Below are 16,984 nucleotides of genomic sequence, written 5' to 3'. Positions count from 1 at the left end.
CTCTCATTTCATCAGTCCATAAAACCTTAGAAAAATCAGTCTTGACGTTTCAGCTTGTGTGTCTTGTTCAGTGGTGGTCGTCTTTCAGCCTTTCTTACCTTGGCCATGTCTCTGAGTATTGCACACCTTGTGCTTTTGGGCACTCCAGTGATGTTGCAGCTCTGAAATATGGCCAAACTGGTGGCAAGTGGCATCTTGGCAGCTGCACGCTTGACTTTTCTCAGTTCATGGGCAGTTATTTTGCGCCTTGGTTTTGCCACACGCTTCTTGCGACCCTGTTGACTATTTTGAATGAAACGCTTGATTGTTCGATGATCACGCTTCAGAAGCTTTGCAATTTTAAGAGTGCTGCATCCCTCTGCAAGATATCTCACTATTTTTGACTTTTCTGAGCCTGTCAAGTCCTTCTTTTGACCCATTTTGCCAAAGGAAAGGAAGTTGCCTAATAATTATGCACACCTAATATAGGGTGTTGATGTCATTAGACCACACCCCTTCTCATTACAGAGATGCACATCACCTAATATGCTTAATTGGTAGTAGGCTTTCGAGCCTATACAGCTTGGAGTAAGACAACATGCATAAAGAGGATGATGTGGTCAAAATACTCATTTGCCTAATAATTCTGCACGCAGTGTATAAGAGGAAAGATGGCTGAACCTGCTGATTTTGATGGGACTGGGCAAGATCCTTTTGTTCTCTAAGGAGGATCGGGCATGTTGAATTTCATCACCCAATCCTTTTGTTTTCTAAGGGTGCTTTCACACGCTGCAGATTTTTCTTTTTTGCTAAATTTACCACGACTGAAAATCAGTTCCATTCACTTAAGTCTACATTCACATGACAGTTGTTTTTTGCGGTCCGCAAATAGCGGATCCGTGTTCCTGTTTTTTTTTTTACATCCACATCCGTTCTGTTTGTCCGCAAGGTTGTGTTTCCGTGTGTCTTCAGATTTTTTTTTTGCGGTCCGCAAAAAAAACCTGAAGGCTGTAATTCTTGAAATGTAATATATACAGGTTTCCCAGCAACCATCCGGAAAAAAAAACCCTGATGCGGATGACTTCCGTTGGTCATCCGCATTTTTTTTGCGGACCCATTGACTTCTATGGGTCCGCAAAACGTTTATTGCGGACAAGAATAGGACATGCAATACTTTTTTTGCGGACGGGAAACACGGACAGCGGATGCGGAAAACAAATGGTTGACTACACCGCAATTTTAACGGCTCCATAGAAATGCATGGGTAACCACCCGATCAGCAAAAAAAAAAAACGAACGGGCGCAGAGGAAGACAACTGTCGTGTGAATGTAGCCTAAGGCCTCATGCACACAACCGTTGTTGTGTTCCGTTCCGCAAAATGGGGTTCCGTTGTTCCGTGATCCGTTTTTGTTTCCGTGTGTCTTCCTTTATTTTTGGAGAACCACCAGACATAAAGGAATGTAAAAAAAAGTCTAAGACAGGTTTGCCATGCAAATGATAGGAATAAAACGGACGCGGATGACAATCTTGTGTGCCTCCGCGTTTTTTAGCGGTCCCATTAACTTGAATGGGTCTGCGAACCGTTTTCAGCAGAAATAGGACAGGTTATATTTTTTTGACGGACTGGAACCACGGACGCGGATGGCAAGCGGTGCACTATCCGCATTTTCAACTGCTCCATAGAAATTAATGGGTCCGCACCTGAAACGCTAAAATCGGTGGAACGGACGCGGAAGCAAACAACGGTCGTGTGCATGAGGCCTAAATGGAACAGCAAGCACATGGATGGTGAATGGAACGGATTCTCAGCCGTGGAAAATTCTGCAACAAAATCCACTCCCTATTGAAAACCACACATGCCCACCCTAACGGAGCATGCATGTACATGGGAGAATCGGGAAGAATAGCCGTGCAAGCTCGTTTGGCCAACGATAATTAAAGGTATATAGGTATCTTAAAGGGGTTTTTCCCGTCTCAGACAATTTCACCCCCCCTCACCCCTCCGCCAGTCCTGTGACGGGAAGCATACTCGCCTTCTCCCCACCGCTCTGTTCAGTCCCTGCATGTAAACTTCTGGCACCGACGAGGTCACATGCGCCGCTGCAGCCAGTGGCTAGCCTTACATGACCCTGCAGGGTATCAGCATCATGTTTTCTGCTTGCTGTCTTTGAATGGGAACCTTCACTGTTTAAAATGTTGCATGTGACGGACCCCCAGACGCAGGGCTTGTTACAGTACACCACTGCAGAAGTCCCGGACCCCTCTGTAGGCGCCTCCCATCAGACATACCGTGTAAGCATTGCTGATATAAATCCTCCGTAGGGGGAGTCTAGATAATGAACTGATGACTTTGCTTGATAAGTAATCAGCGATGAAGCGACGATGGAAATGTTTATTTTTCTAATCTCGAGTATTGTTCGCGGGTAATCCGATAATCCTGCGTCGCTCTATGGACGCCAGCGCTGCGGGCTCACGCCCAGTGCTCAGCCCTCTGTATATTATACTGTGACTCAGGTAGGATTTAGATACATTATCATTGATTCTCCAAAAGCTCAGGTTATTGTAGCTGATAACCCAAAGTGCGCCTGTTAACTCCAAAAAACGCACGCAACGTCCTCCTGGCGCTGTCAAATCTCTGCGGGGGCCATTTCTTATCGTTATATTATACCGCAGAGGGACCCTGGATATGTCTTAGTAAATGCTGGCGTTCAGTTCTGCAGCATCTTTTCTTAGTTGTTCTGTTCCTCTGTTATTCCTCCTGGAAAATGAATATAAATGAATAACTTGACAAGTGAATGTTACCCTTCCCCTTGTCAATGAGGTGTAAGTCATTCCCTAGACAGTGAGTGCTTCATATGGAGCCCGTATAATGTGTATATATATGGGACCAGTACCATTACCGTGCTCCTAGATTAGATCTGCAGAGGGAAACTTGACTTACTCGTTATTAGTTGGTAATTACTCTGATAATTTAGCTTTATCTTGTGTGTTTGACTTGGCAACGCTCCACAGAATGGCTGTTGCCCGGCCTCACGGTGCACATTAATACTATGATTGCTGAGGATATATGGGATTTTATTAGTTTTCTGTATGCTATATTTTATTATATTGTACTTAAAAACATGTTAAGAGTATCTTCACTTGGGTCAGCACATGAATGCCCAGAGAGAGGGGATCCACTTAGATAAAGGGGTTATCCAACCCCTATAATGGCCCCCAAAATGCCCGGGCCCCTCATACAGGTTATACTTACCTCGCTCCCCAGCACCCACGTTATTTCTGATGTCCACACAGCCGCCGCTGCAACTCCCCGTCGTGGGGGGACAGCTGGTGGCACTGGGGGGAGGCCAGCTGATGGCACTGGGGGGAGGCCAGCTGATGGCACTGGGGGGAGGCCAGCTGATGGCACTGGGGGGAGGCCAGCTGATGGCACTGGGGGGAGGCCAGCTGATGGCACTGGGGGGAGGCCAGCTGATGGCACTGGGGGGAGGCCAGCTGATGGCACTGGGGGGGCCAGCTGATGGCACTGGGGGGGCCAGCTGATGGCACTGGGGGGGCCAGCTGATGGCACTGGGGGGGCCAGCTGATGCCACTGGGGGGGGCAGCTGATGGCACTGGGGGGGCAGGTGATGGCACTGGGGGGGGGGCAGCTAATGGCACTGGGGGCAGCCTGATGGCATGGGGGAAGCTGATGGCACTGGGGGGGGGGGCAGCTGATGGCACTGGGGGGGGGGGCAGCTGATGGCACTGGGGGGGGGGGCAGCTGATGGCACTGGGGGCAGCCTGATGGCATGGGGGGAAGCTGATGGCACTGGGGGGAACCTGATGGCATGGGGGGAAGCTGATTTGTTTTTTGTTATTACAGTACTCGATTAATCATTGGATTAATCGGTAGAATACTTGATTACAACAATAGTCGATAGCTGCAGCCCTATCCCTGACTCTCCCCCAATAGCAGATGTCGCGGAAAAGGATTGGGCTGTTGGATTTCAACATGCCCTATTCTATGTTATCACAGGAAAAAAGCCGCTGGCAGCAGCTGCCTCTACTCTCCCTTTTGACAACACATGCATACTCTGCCAAACTGAGCATGCATGTATATGGAGAGTCAGGAGAGGAATCAAAGGAGCTTTTGGTGCTAGTTTAGTCTTCTGGCATCTGCTAACAGAATTGTAGTCAGAGTTGGGGTGAGTCCAGAAATGAGAAGCAACCAAGACAATTTTTACAAATTTTTCCAACCAATGAAACAGATTTCTATTGGTTGCAAATCCAGTAGTTGGTCATTTTAAAGGGGCTTTCTGAGTGTTTATACTGATGACCTATCTTCAGGATCGGTGGAGGTCTGACTTTGGGCAGCTGTTTAAAAAGGCTGCCATTCCCCGGGAGCATTGCAGCCTCCTCACTGCTCACAAAGCACAGCGCCGACCATTGGTTGGTGGCGGTGCTTGGTATTGCATCTTAGCCTCTTTCACTTGACTAAGCTGCACCCTCGGCCATGTGACCGATGAACGCGACATCACTGGCCGCAGAATGGGTCACGGCCTCTTCAAACAGCTGATCGTCAGGGAGGGCGGGTTTCAGACTCCACCAATCAGATACTGATGACCTATCCTGATGATGCGTCATCAGTATTAGCATGGACACAGTGACGTAGATTTGAGTTTCAGTTGCACGGACTGCTAGATGAGAACTCTTATAGATGACCCGGCATACAGCATTAGCACACAGTGAATAAGATCTCTGTACCAGAAAAGTGCAACGTATTCCAGTCCAAGTAAACAAAGCTTCAACTTGCATGAAGACAATCCATAGGGAGACACGATGGAGGCAGATCAAGAGTGATGGCACGCAGGTGCAACGTTTTAGGGTCCATCCCATGATCAAGCAAGCATGAAACTACAAGAGACATCAAGAGAAATAAAGTGAAATAATACAATTCTGATTGCATGCTTACGCCACTAGGGGGAGCTTGAGAGCTCACTGCATACTATTTATTAAAGGAGTTGTCAAAATCTCCAACAAGCCCTCCAATTGGCAAAAATTGAAAAAGAAAAAGTATATGGCATGCGGCTGCTCCAATTAATCGCTGAAGTCAGTGATTGGCTGCCGCGGTCACGTGACGTACATATCTCTATGGCATGTGACAGCTGTAACCAGTCTCTGTCCTCAGCACTGCACTGTGCAAACAAGCAGCGTCAGGAGGACCAGACCAATGGAGTGAGGGTTGGGTATAACGTAATTTTTTATTTTAGGCGATTGGGGGAGAGAAGATGAGTATTTGAGACTTTGAATGTTCACAGACAGCCCCTTTAAATTCAATATATATCTAGTACACGGTAAGCTTGTAAGCGCCCCCTGGTGGTGAACGCAGTAGTCACAATGTTCTAATTTAACTGTATGTCTATGCAGGGGCTTTGGTGCTCTGTATCAGTAAACCACAACTGTGACTTCTATAATGATTTATGAAAAATTGACACAGAATGGTAAATTTTTATTTCGACCAAAATGTTGGTGATGGACACCCCCTTTAAGGCAGCGGCTTGCTCTGTTTTGCAGTGAGCGCTTTAAGGGCCTGGTTTATGAGATAATGCGAATCTATTATCAGCGTTTTAAGTGCACAAACTATGACAACCATTTGAATTGCGCTTAAGTGGAATTAACACGCACATTATGCCGCCCGTACGACCTGTGAACAGTAGAATAGGTGCAGGGAGCTGATTAATTGTGGAGTGATAATACGTTTCCTGTTCGGAGGTGTATTTGCTCAGCTGAGATCTCTGGCTGATACCTTTGATAGGAGAACAGGGTGTGGTGGTTGGAGAGGCTGCTGCGTACGAGGATCCAGGTAGGTAGAGGTAAGCAGCTTCCTTCAAGGATGGCGGTCCAAGTGTAGGGGCCTCTTCTCTTTAGGCCTCATGCACACGACCGTTGTTTTATGCCGTGTCCGTTGTGCCGTTTTTCGTGATTTTCTGCGGACCCATTGACTTTCAATGGGTCCGTTGAAAGCTCGGCTAATGCACCGTTTGTCATCCGTGTCCGTGATCCGTGGTTCCAGTCCGTCAAAAAAATATAACCTGTCCTATTATTTTCGCGGAAAACGGTTTGCGGACCCATTCAAGTCAATGGGACCGCTTAAAAACACGGAGGCACACAAGATTGTCGTCCGCGTCCGTTTTTTTCCTATCATTTGCATGGCAAACCTGTCTTAGATTTTTTTTTTACTTTCCTTCATGTCTGGTGGTCCTCCAAAAATAAAGGAAGACACACGGAAACGGATCACGGATCACGGAACCCCATTTTGCGGAACAGAACACAACAACGGTCGTGTGCATGAGGCCTTAAGGGTACATGCATGTGCAAATCTCCAAATAAATGCACAACAAATGCGCAGCAAAATCCAAATGTGTTGCATGCAGATTTCATTGCAGATTTGCCCCAGATTTCACCCAATGCGCTGCAAAGAATGTGAGACTTGAGATGCTGCAGATTTCACAATCCACACCGCAGGGGAGGTTACACACGGAAAAGTTCCCGCTCCTTGTAGATGAGATTTTTCTGGTACGTTCACACATAGCGAATTGCAGAATTGTGTGCGGAAAATCCGCAGCGTTGTACAGCACCAACCAAGTGAATGAGATTTTGCATGCACTCAATCTGCAGCGGAAATTGACCTGTGGTGCGGATTTTAAATCTGCTTCATGTCAATGTTCGGCAGCAGGCTTCCATTGCAGATTTCACCCTTTGCAACGCACAGAATGAAATCTGCTTCTAATCTGCAGCATTTCAGCAATGAAATCCGCAAGAAAGAAAAAAGGTGAACAGTTTAATGCAGTTACTTCTGCTGCAGATGTTTTGCATTTTGCCGCATGTGAACGTACCCTTAGGGCAAATGCACACGGCAGTGTAGTTGTGGAGGTTTCAGCACCAAATCTGCATGTTTTAGGCCTCATGCAAATTGCGGATACGCAAAACACGGAAGCCGCCCGTGTGCCTTCCGCAATTTGCAGAACGGAACAGGCGGCCCATTGTAGAAATGCTAAAAAACTGCTGCTCGGATGCGAACCAGAACAACGGTCGTGTGCATGAGGCCTTACGTGCGGATTCTGACGCAGATTTGTCCCAGATTTTACCCTTTGTGTTGCAAAGGGTGAAATCTGCACTGAAAATCCGCATGAACAAATTGACATGCTGCGAATTTCAAAATCATCGTGTTCATGGCAGTTTGAAAATCTCATCTACTTAGCTGGTTCTGTTTCATTCCTCATGCACACAACCGTATTTTTGGAATGTGCACTTTTGCGGATCGCACACGAACCCATTAATTTCTATGGGTCCGCAAAAAAAAAAACAGACAGCAGACGGATGTCGCCCATGTGCTGTCCGCATCTGTGTAGCCAGACCACAAATGATAGAACATGTCCTATTCTTGTCTGTGTTGCAGACAAGAACAGGCCTTTTTACAGTGGATCCCGCGAAAATTGTGGGATGTACACGAACCGCATCTGTATTTAGCGGATCACAAAATGGATACGGTCGTGGGCAGGAGACCTTATAGTGTGGATTTGCATGTGGTAAATCACACGTCACACGCAATGTAGGTAATATCCACATGGGAAATAAATGAAGCCGATCAAGGATCAGCAACCTCCGGCACTGCAGCTATGGTGAAACTACTACTCCCAGCATGCACATTTGCTGGGCTGCTTTCCGGTCTAAAGCCTCATGCACACGACCGCAATTTGCAGAACGGCACGGACAGCCATTGATATAACTGCCTATTCTTGTCCGCAAAACGGAAAAGAATAGGACAGGTTATATATTTTTTTGCGGACCACGGAACGGAGAAATGGATGCGGACAGCACACGGAGTGCTGTCCGCATCTTTTGCGGCCCCATTGAAGTGAATGGGTCCACATCCAAAAACTGCGGCTCAGATGCGGACCAAAACAACGGTCGTGTGCATGAGGCCTATCACTGAAGTGAATGGAGCATGCTGGGAGTTGTAGTTTTGGAACAGCTGGGTATTTTTTTCCCCCGCTACATGTGGATGAGATTTGGTAAAATACGCAACAGATTTTTTGACCGCTATCTGCAGCCTATCCGCCATGTGAACACACGCAGTCATATAGTTAGATAAAAACGCCATTCATCTGCAAACTCTGATAATCCGGCACACGCTCCAGCATAGCATTGCTAACTAATAGCGAAATATATGTCCCAAACGTTGCAAAGTTGCACCCGCTCACCTAACCGCACAAGATTTGGCGATGTGTAGTTGAAAATTTTTCTACGTGTAGGAAATATTTGGGCAACCCCCATTTCCTCATAGATGAGGTTCAAACCCAAACCCTGAAGTACTCGTGTCCCTCAGGGCCGATGTCTCCACGACCATCAGTGTTTGGACATCCACTCATCCATGGCTGCCATTCTCCTATTGTGTAGTTGGGTTTCCCCTGCCAACTCCATTGTTTTGTCCCTCCAACCGCTGTAATCTTCATGACGTGTACCCAGCATGGTGCCAAGACGCTGCAAGGTGTGTTCACAGAGGGCACAGGAATTCATTACCATCTCCCCACAATAACAATTGAAGCTTCGCTTGGATGATTTTTCTTGGCTTCAAATCTCCTGTGAGGTGGAATCTCACGTTGAGGATCCTCGTTTATGGAATAAGAGCTGCCGCGTGGGAAACATTGCATGGAGCTGAACAGTCATGTACAGAGGCAAATGACCTGACATAAAGAGGTTCTCCGCTTTGGACAATCTAAGGGTCCTTTGACCCCAAGCGATCAGCTGTAATCTGCGGGACAAAACCTGGCAGTAAGTGTTCAGCTTCTCTGCAATACCACCGCATGAGAAATAAAAAATGAAAGGGGTTGTCCCACGAAAAATACTCTACAGTTTTCAAACCAGCCCCTAGATCTGAATACTTTTGTAATTGCATGTAATTAAAAATTTTGCATAGCCATTGAGTTATCCAATAAAATATATCTGTACAGCGCCACCTGCTGTTTTTTTTTTGTTTTTTTTTCTTATTTCTTTGTCCTGCTCACTGAGAAGACCGCACATGCTCAGTTTCATCCTTCAACTGCCTCCTGAGCTGTGATAGGTAGAACTGAGACACGCCTCCTGAGCTGTGATAGGGAGAACTGAGACACGCCCCCTGATCTTCAGTAGAAAAGACACGCCCCCTGATCTTCAGTAGAAAAGACACTCCCCTGAGCTGCCAGCTTGATATTAATCTAGCAGAGCAATGAATGTGGAGATCTCTGGATCCATGTGAGGTACAGGGCTGGTTCTAGCTTTGTTAGAATATCATGTACTATATCAGGGATGCTCAATCTGCGGCCCTCCAGATGTTGTAAAACTACAAATCCCATCATGCTCTGCTGTAGGCTGATAGCTGTAGGTTTCTGGGCATCCTGGGAGTTGTAGTTTTGCAGCAGCTGGAGGGCCACAGGTTGAGCATCCCTGTACTATATGATGTCTGATTTTCATTTTTTACAGTAGTCATGGGATAACCCCTTTAAGTATTACAGTGTCTACTAAAATCAGTGGATTATTTGTGGCCCGTAACCTAACATGTGGCAGTTTAATGCTTGTGTTTCCTTATGTGTCAGAGGGGCCTTTTGGTGCAGCAAGAATTAAAGGGGTGTTCTGGAGTTCAATATTGATGGCCTATCCTCAGGACTGGTCATGAGCATCTGATCGGTGGGGGTCCGACTCCGGGCACCCCCACCAATCATCTTTTTGAAGAGGCCACAGCCTCTCCCTAGGCCAGTGATGTCACGTTCATCGGTCTTATGTCCTAGGTGCAGTTCAGTCCCATTCAAGTGAAAGGGCATGGGATGCAATACCAACCACAGCCACTATATGTTGTATGGTGCTGTGCTTCGTAAGCGGTGATGATGGCACTGTGGTAAGCCATGCTTTACCTGAGTGTTGTGGCCTCTTCAAACATTTGATTGGCGGGGGTATCGTTAGTTGGACCCCCCCCGATCAGATATTGATGACCTATCCTGAGGTTAGGCCATCTATATCTTCTGATAACAGCTTTCTCCTGTGCTTGTTGTCGCCCCCTACTGGGCCGTGCATGTTGGTTGAACCCCCAAAGGAAAACGGAAGTAACAACCGCCCAGGGCACATTTCTGTCTTAAGAAATTGGACTAAGTAGAATATCTTCTGCCTTCGGAGGTCTGATGGAGTCGGTCATTCTCTATAGGACCCTCTTTAGGCTCTTGTACTAGTACAGTGTATAAAGTTGGGGGCTCCTAATATGCATTCGTAAACTCATCTGATTTTGGTCCGTGACTATTCTTCTCATACATTTGGACATAGTTGACCGCAGGGCGACTATTGTATTTTTTTTTTTCTTTATGAATCCCACCGGCCACTGCATTCCTGTGAGATATCCGCTGATTAACCTGGCGCGGTATCAAGGTGTCATGGGTTGAGTTTCCTAAATTACTCCCGCTGACCAAACAAGAACACCCAGGTTATTAGTTTGAGATCTGCTGTCTGGGTTCAGTAAGCAGAAAATCTAAGAATATATGGGCAGCACAATGGCAGGCTATGCTCGAACGGCTGCTCGGAGAAGGAATGTGGAAGTAGTCAGTGTTACACCAGATACTGCGGCGAAACTCGAGAAATATCAGACCAGTTGGTGCATTTGTTAGCAACATAAATAGCCGCTGTGCCAAATGCCCGTCATGGTGACAGACGCTGTACGTGAATAGAACCTGGTAAGGACGCATTATGTTCCGCTGAGGACAATGCACATTTTGTGTTGAGGAGACTTGCATTAGGTCGGGACATGCAGTGTGTTTTTGGATGTTTTTTATTCCCCCTGTGCTGAGGCTTCTATTCACATTTAGTGACTGTGTTATGGCAGAAATCCTTAGCCCCTACTGCCCAGGAAATGCTGACATTTTAATATATGGTTAATTTTTTACTTTGTCTTTCTCTGATCAATTTTTTTTTTTTTCCAAATGTATTTTCATAGAACTGAGAGACTGCAATGATCCTGGTACCAAATTACCACCTTAAAGGGATAGTCCAGGAATTGACTATTGATGGCCATCAGTATCTGATTGGTGGGGGTCCAGCAACCCGCACCCCAACCACTCCACTGTTCCTGAGCAGCTCTGGTATCTGAACTGCTTCGGAGCTGCATACTTCCAGCGCCGGAGCTGCTGCAGAACATCTAATCGGTCAGGGTGTGAATACGCCATCAATTGTGAAATTCTGGACAACTCCTTTAAGGTCACTCTTAAGGTGGTCCATATGCATTAGATACATTTTGGCTAAACCAGCATTAGGGTCCCCTGACTCTCTCCTGGTGTTAGATTTTACATTTCCTATTTCCCATTTTTTTGTGGGAGCTAAGCCGCTGCCGGACCCCCTGCTTATTGCCCACTCCCCGATGAAACAACACCCCTGATCGACTGGTGGAGCTGGGAGGAATATCTTAAAAAAGGTTTTCCGAAACTTTTATATTGATACCCTGCCAGGTCATCAATATCGGATCAGTGGGGGGTCCGACTCTCGGCACCCCCTGCTGATAAGTTAACCGAGTGGTTCATTAGTCGAGCTGATCAACTTTGCCTTTCCCTACGTCAAGCATCCTTAAAGGGGTGGTATGCAATTAGAAAAACGTGGATGCTTCCATCCCGAAACGGCGCCCCTCTTGTCCATGGACTGTGTTTTGTATTGCAGCTCAGTCCTATTCACTGGGCAGGACTAACATGTTTTTCTAATTTCATGCAACCCCTTTAACTGGACAGATTGGTCTACTGTAAAAACTGTTGCTTCGGATCCCTTGACCAGGTACAGAGGGGGCACGAGGACCCAGAAGACAGGCGGCGGAACATTACAGAGCCTACCAGAACAGAGGGTGAGGGTTTAGTGATATAATCTCCATGTACTCGATGATATTACTGTTTACCCTCACTTCACCCGGTTCCTGTTTGCTGTGTGCTCTGTGGTCAGGTCTCGTTTTGGGTGTGTTGTATACGTGCTCTTGTGAGGCTCTCAGCTATAAGCTTTTCCTATAGAAGTTGTGATCGGTCTATACCCTGCTTCCTCAACAGTAATCTGCAATCAAACAAGCTCCGGGACGTATCTTATCATTTATACCATTGGTTTCAGGGGTTTATATAATGTTTCATACTGTCATGTACTTACAAAAATGGGAGTATGGCTAGAGTCAGACTACGCACAGGGCTTCTTTGTAGTCTGTTTCCATGGAGACAAATTTGTAGACAGAAAATGATAGGAATTTTTTTGTTTGCAAAGTTGCTTTTTTTTTAATTTATTATTTATGTTCTAGGATAATAAAAAAAAATGCAAAGATGCACATAGCATTTATTATATATCCTACCTGCAAACACAAGTTAAGGGGTTGTCTATTTAAAAAAAAACAAAAAAAAACCCCACAGTTTTATATAATCTATTAGGGTACTCTTAGTTAATATAGGGTTAGATATCTTTTAGCTACATTGAAGAGCTATTACAAAGAGCATTTCTCTCTCTGGAGGACTTGTCCTGTTCTGCATTATACAGACATTCTATTGATTTGAATGAGCATGGTGTAGTACCTTATTTCCCCTGTGGTGGCACTGCAGGAAAACTGAACACTTAGGAGGAGATTTATCGCTTAGTTTGCGCCAGAAAAGTGGCGATAAAAAGTCACAAATTGCGTGTTTGCTGCTTTTCAAATGCAACTTTTGAAGGCAGTTGCAAGTACCGTTTTTTTTTCGTCACTTTTCCTAAAGCAGGAGTGGCAAGTGGGTGCACAGACTGCCGGAGGAGGCCCGCACCTCGTCATAAATTAGCCGCATTCTCGGGGATATTAAGCCCTTTACTGCCTTACAGTTGATTACTGGTGTCCACTTACGAGCAAGACCATTTGTGATTAGCTCCTTGTGAACGGATTTTCTAATGGCAAACCCTTTAAGTCGTTGGTCGTCTCAGAAGATCTTCTGTTTGTCATCCTGAAGTACCTGACCTGTCCATTACTATCACTTGAGGTAACATTAGACCTCCGTGTTTGGGAACGCAGTAAAGCTGGTCGTGTAGCTACAAGCTGGGACAAAAAAAAAGTTCTAAAAGGATAACTGAGAGAACAATAGAAATGTCTCAGGGCTTCAGTTATATCTAATGGGGGAAAATGGCCTGCAGAAATCTCATCTGAGCAGAGTTCCTAAGGGCGGTATTACACCACCCCATGTCCAAGCGTTTGCACAAGTTATGAATGACCTGCAAGCAGTCTGCAATAAAGGTCCAGCAGGGGTGTTATCACTTGGGGGGGTGTCCCTGCACAGTGACACTGGTAGCACTGATTGGATAGTGTCAGGTGGCGCAAGAACACCCCTCCGACTGGTAACTCCCATCTGGACCTTCATTGCAAACTGCTTGCAATTCATTCATAGACTTCCAAAAGGAATAACAGAGTAATGGCACAACATAGAGTCATAAGAATAGAGGCTCCAGAATTGTTATTACATGGGAAATGCAAGAAGTTACTAAAACAGACATATCAGGAGAGGGGGCAGGTCCTCTTTAGTAATCTAATAATACACGTAATCTTTGATGGGTCACATGTTCTAAAGCGTATCCGTAAGACTCATCTTTGCGTAATATAACGAGCAGATCTTTGTGATGAGGTCTTATACGTCATATTCTATCATTTGTAGGTAAAACCGTCCAGGAATCAGGCAAGCTGTGCACGATCCTACGAGACACCATGATGACCTCACATCTACTCTTTCTGTGCACCATCAACTTCTTCATCACATTTAAAGGGGGCGCTTGCGCCAGAAATGTCAATTTCGATAATGTGAGGCCTCCCTTGGACCGTAAGTACCATCCGGTATTACCTTTAAAGCGGTCTTTGACTATATGTGTTATATTCCTTGGTTAATGTAATATTCCATGGCTAACTTCCAACTCCCTGCAATCAGCAGAGTTAAATATTGTAGCTGGTAACATTCACCATTAGGGGGAGCTTTTCTTACTGCATACATTTTATAAATTGTTCTCAATAATAAAACAGTGGTCGGTGAGCTCCCCCTAGTGGTGGCTGCAGACAGAAATTTTATCTCATAACTCCAGGCAGGGATTTGATGTTGTGCATCTGAAAAATAGATCTCTGAATACATATTGTACAATGAATTAGTGATTGTGTTGTATAAGTGGGTAATTCATACGCAGATCGTCTCAGCTGACTGTTTTGTTTGTTTGCAGCCACCCCATTCCCTAACAGCTTCAAATGCTTCACATGTGAGAAATCGACTGACAATTATAACTGCAACCGCTGGGCCGAAGACAAGTGGTGTCCAGCGAGTAAGTAACCACACGCTCCCTCATGTGCAGTATTCAGGCAGTTACTTGTCTTCTCTAATATATATTCTTGCTAATATAAATACCGGAAGCAGAGAGAGATAAAATTAATGAGATCAGGCCGGTGACTACTTAAACTCTAGAATTGTGGTTGTGTCAGATTAGGAAAAAAGATCAGCCATTTTCCCCCCAGAAACAGCGCCACTCTTGGTTCTATATGGTATTGCAGAAGAGCTTCATCCCCCTAGTGGCAGTTGTAGGAAGGACAACGCCTCAATAAAGCGCAGTCAAATTTCTTCACTCCAGCGTAAATAGGATCTGACTGACACTGGATTATTTTATATTCTTGAATATTGGATTTTTATAGAAAAGTATATGAAACTGAATTTACGTTTTGGGGTACGGGCATGTGGTATAAGGGTTCGGCTACACGGTGATTTGGGTTGTGGCTAAGGATTGCATTGTAACGGTGCTAGCACACAAATAAATGGGGCCGCAGAGCAAGTCGCATGTGTGCTGCTACAACGACCCCAGAACCACCCAGAAATCCAGCACTGCTGGATTTTTTGCAATTCTGGGGTCATAGTTGTGGCATACAGCAAGAATTGCATGTAGAAAATCTGCAGAATTTATATTATTTGCCACGCAGAGGGTGAAATCCAATGCAAATCTGCAGAATTTCTGCAATCAAATCCAAAGGAAGATGGTCACAATTTGGTGCACTTTTTGCCGGAGTAGATCTCTGCCAGATTGACTGCAGAAAATCCACAGCAGACCCTCCACATGTAACCGTACATTTAAAGGGGTGTTCCAGGATTTTATTACCTATGGAGTTGGTTACCGCAGCGCTGCTTCCATTGAAGTGAATAGTAATCAGGTCCGTCCACTAGACAATGGACTGAGCTGGGCAGTCCCAGCGCTGACTTCCTGCTCTGAAACAGGTGATCGGCTGGGGTGCAGGTCGTCGGAACCCTGTCTGTCAGATATTAGTAGCCTATCCTGAAAATAGGCCATTAATATTAAAATCCTGTAATATCCCTTTAAGAAAATTCGAAATAAAATATTAACACACAATACACGACTAGAACTGTATTTTTGCAATAAGAGGAATCTTCAAATTGGTCCCTTCCAATTATAATTGCAATTCTGGAATTGGATGCCGGATTGAAGGAATTTCACTGTATGGTGGAATAAAAGCTTCCAAACAAAACCTTTTTTTTTTTTTCAAAAAGGCCAAAAACAAAACTCAACTTTATTTTATTTAACATGTTCTACTTTACTGGATGCAATGAATTTCCACAACAGCCAAGAAGTCTCGTCTGGTTGCTGGATTACTTTGTCATGTGCGTATTAAGCTTACATTATTACGCTTGTGTTGCAGATACACATTACTGTAAAACAGTTCACCACTTCACCAGCCACGGAAAAAGTAAATCAGTCACTAAGAAGTGTGCGACGAGAGAGGAATGTCACAACCTGGGGTGTCGTCATCATCGGGACTCGGGTCATACGGTAAGGAGGTCCCATGCTGACTACGGACGCTGCACTCACCATAGACCTAATCTATCTATCCTATATCTATCTATCCTATATCTATCTATCTATCCTATATCTATCTATCTATCTATCTATCTATCTATCTATCTATCTATCTATCTATCTTATATCTATCTATCTCGTATCTCTCTATCCATCCTATATCTATCCATCCTATATCTATCTATCTATCTATCTATCTATCTAAATCCAGTTCCTTCAGTCGACAGTGATGAAGTGTGACTGCTGCTCCACTGGACTGCCACGGGTCCCAGTCAATAGGAATGGATGAGCGGCGTCAAGTGTCTCCATTCATTTCTATGGAGACTTAAAGGGGTTTTCCAAGATTTTACTATTGATGACCTATCCTCTGGATAGGTTATCAGTATCTGATCGGGGGGGGGGGGACCCCCAGGACCCCCGCCGATCAGCTGTTCGAGAAGCTAGTGGCGCTCACAGTAGCGCCGCGGCCTTCTCCAGCTTTTCCTAATTTTCAGTCCCATTGAAGTGAATACCAAGCACTGGTTGCCTTCGCAAACAGCTGATGGGTGGGGGTCCTGGCTGTCGGACCCCACTGAACAGATACAGAGGATAGGTCATCAGTAGTAAAATGTCAGAAAACCCTTTTAAGCCCTCTGTAATACTTCACGTCCTGCAGTAAAGTGGACCAGTACCAGCTCATTGCAGGGGGTCTACTGACCGGACCCCAGCAATCGGAAAGCTTTGGAAAGCCCTGGTCATTTTTGGGGTCGGCCAGTTAACAATAAATTGCCAAATAATAAGTGATGGGGCAGATATTTCAACATTAGGACCCCCACTAATCACTAGAATGGTGGTCCTGAGTTCCCCCAGTTGTTCCTCACTGAATGTGGACGGGTGTAGACCCTGGCGCCCCATTCACTGTAGAGCACGGTACTCGGCTGTTCCCCATAGACTTTGTGTGCCTCCTCCCTGAGAACGTGATATCTGGGGCCTCCATTGACCAGACCTTTATCGCCCATCCTGTGGATGTCCACTGTGGGAAAACCCCTTTAACCCTGGGTCATGTGAGGAAGAATGACGCCCCCTTTTGGTGGTGTGCCAGTATTAATAAATCTCCCCTGTAGTAGGTGAGGAAATCACTCTGCGCAG

At 45.6% G+C, this 16,984-nt stretch overlaps 1 protein-coding gene across 1 annotated transcript in view; it reads left to right on the top strand.

Annotated features, from left to right (window-relative positions):
- LYPD6B (LY6/PLAUR domain containing 6B) overlaps positions 1 to 16,984 on the top strand; it is a 45,703-nt gene that overhangs the window by 27,061 nt on the left and 1,658 nt on the right. Inside the window, exons 3-5 of the mRNA XM_040441377.1 lie at positions 13,672 to 13,833; positions 14,222 to 14,320; positions 15,699 to 15,829. Coding sequence (XP_040297311.1) covers positions 13,722 to 13,833; positions 14,222 to 14,320; positions 15,699 to 15,829 — 342 coding nt within the window. The 5' untranslated portion in view covers positions 13,672 to 13,721. The remainder of the gene's footprint in view (positions 1 to 13,671; positions 13,834 to 14,221; positions 14,321 to 15,698; positions 15,830 to 16,984) is intronic.

The sequence above is a fragment of the Bufo bufo genome, chromosome 7, assembly GCF_905171765.1.
Source record: "Bufo bufo chromosome 7, aBufBuf1.1, whole genome shotgun sequence".
Classification (NCBI taxonomy): Eukaryota; Metazoa; Chordata; class Amphibia; order Anura; family Bufonidae; genus Bufo; species Bufo bufo.
Note: the sequence above shows the minus strand (reverse complement) of the source record. Positions and strands in the feature narration are given on the sequence as shown.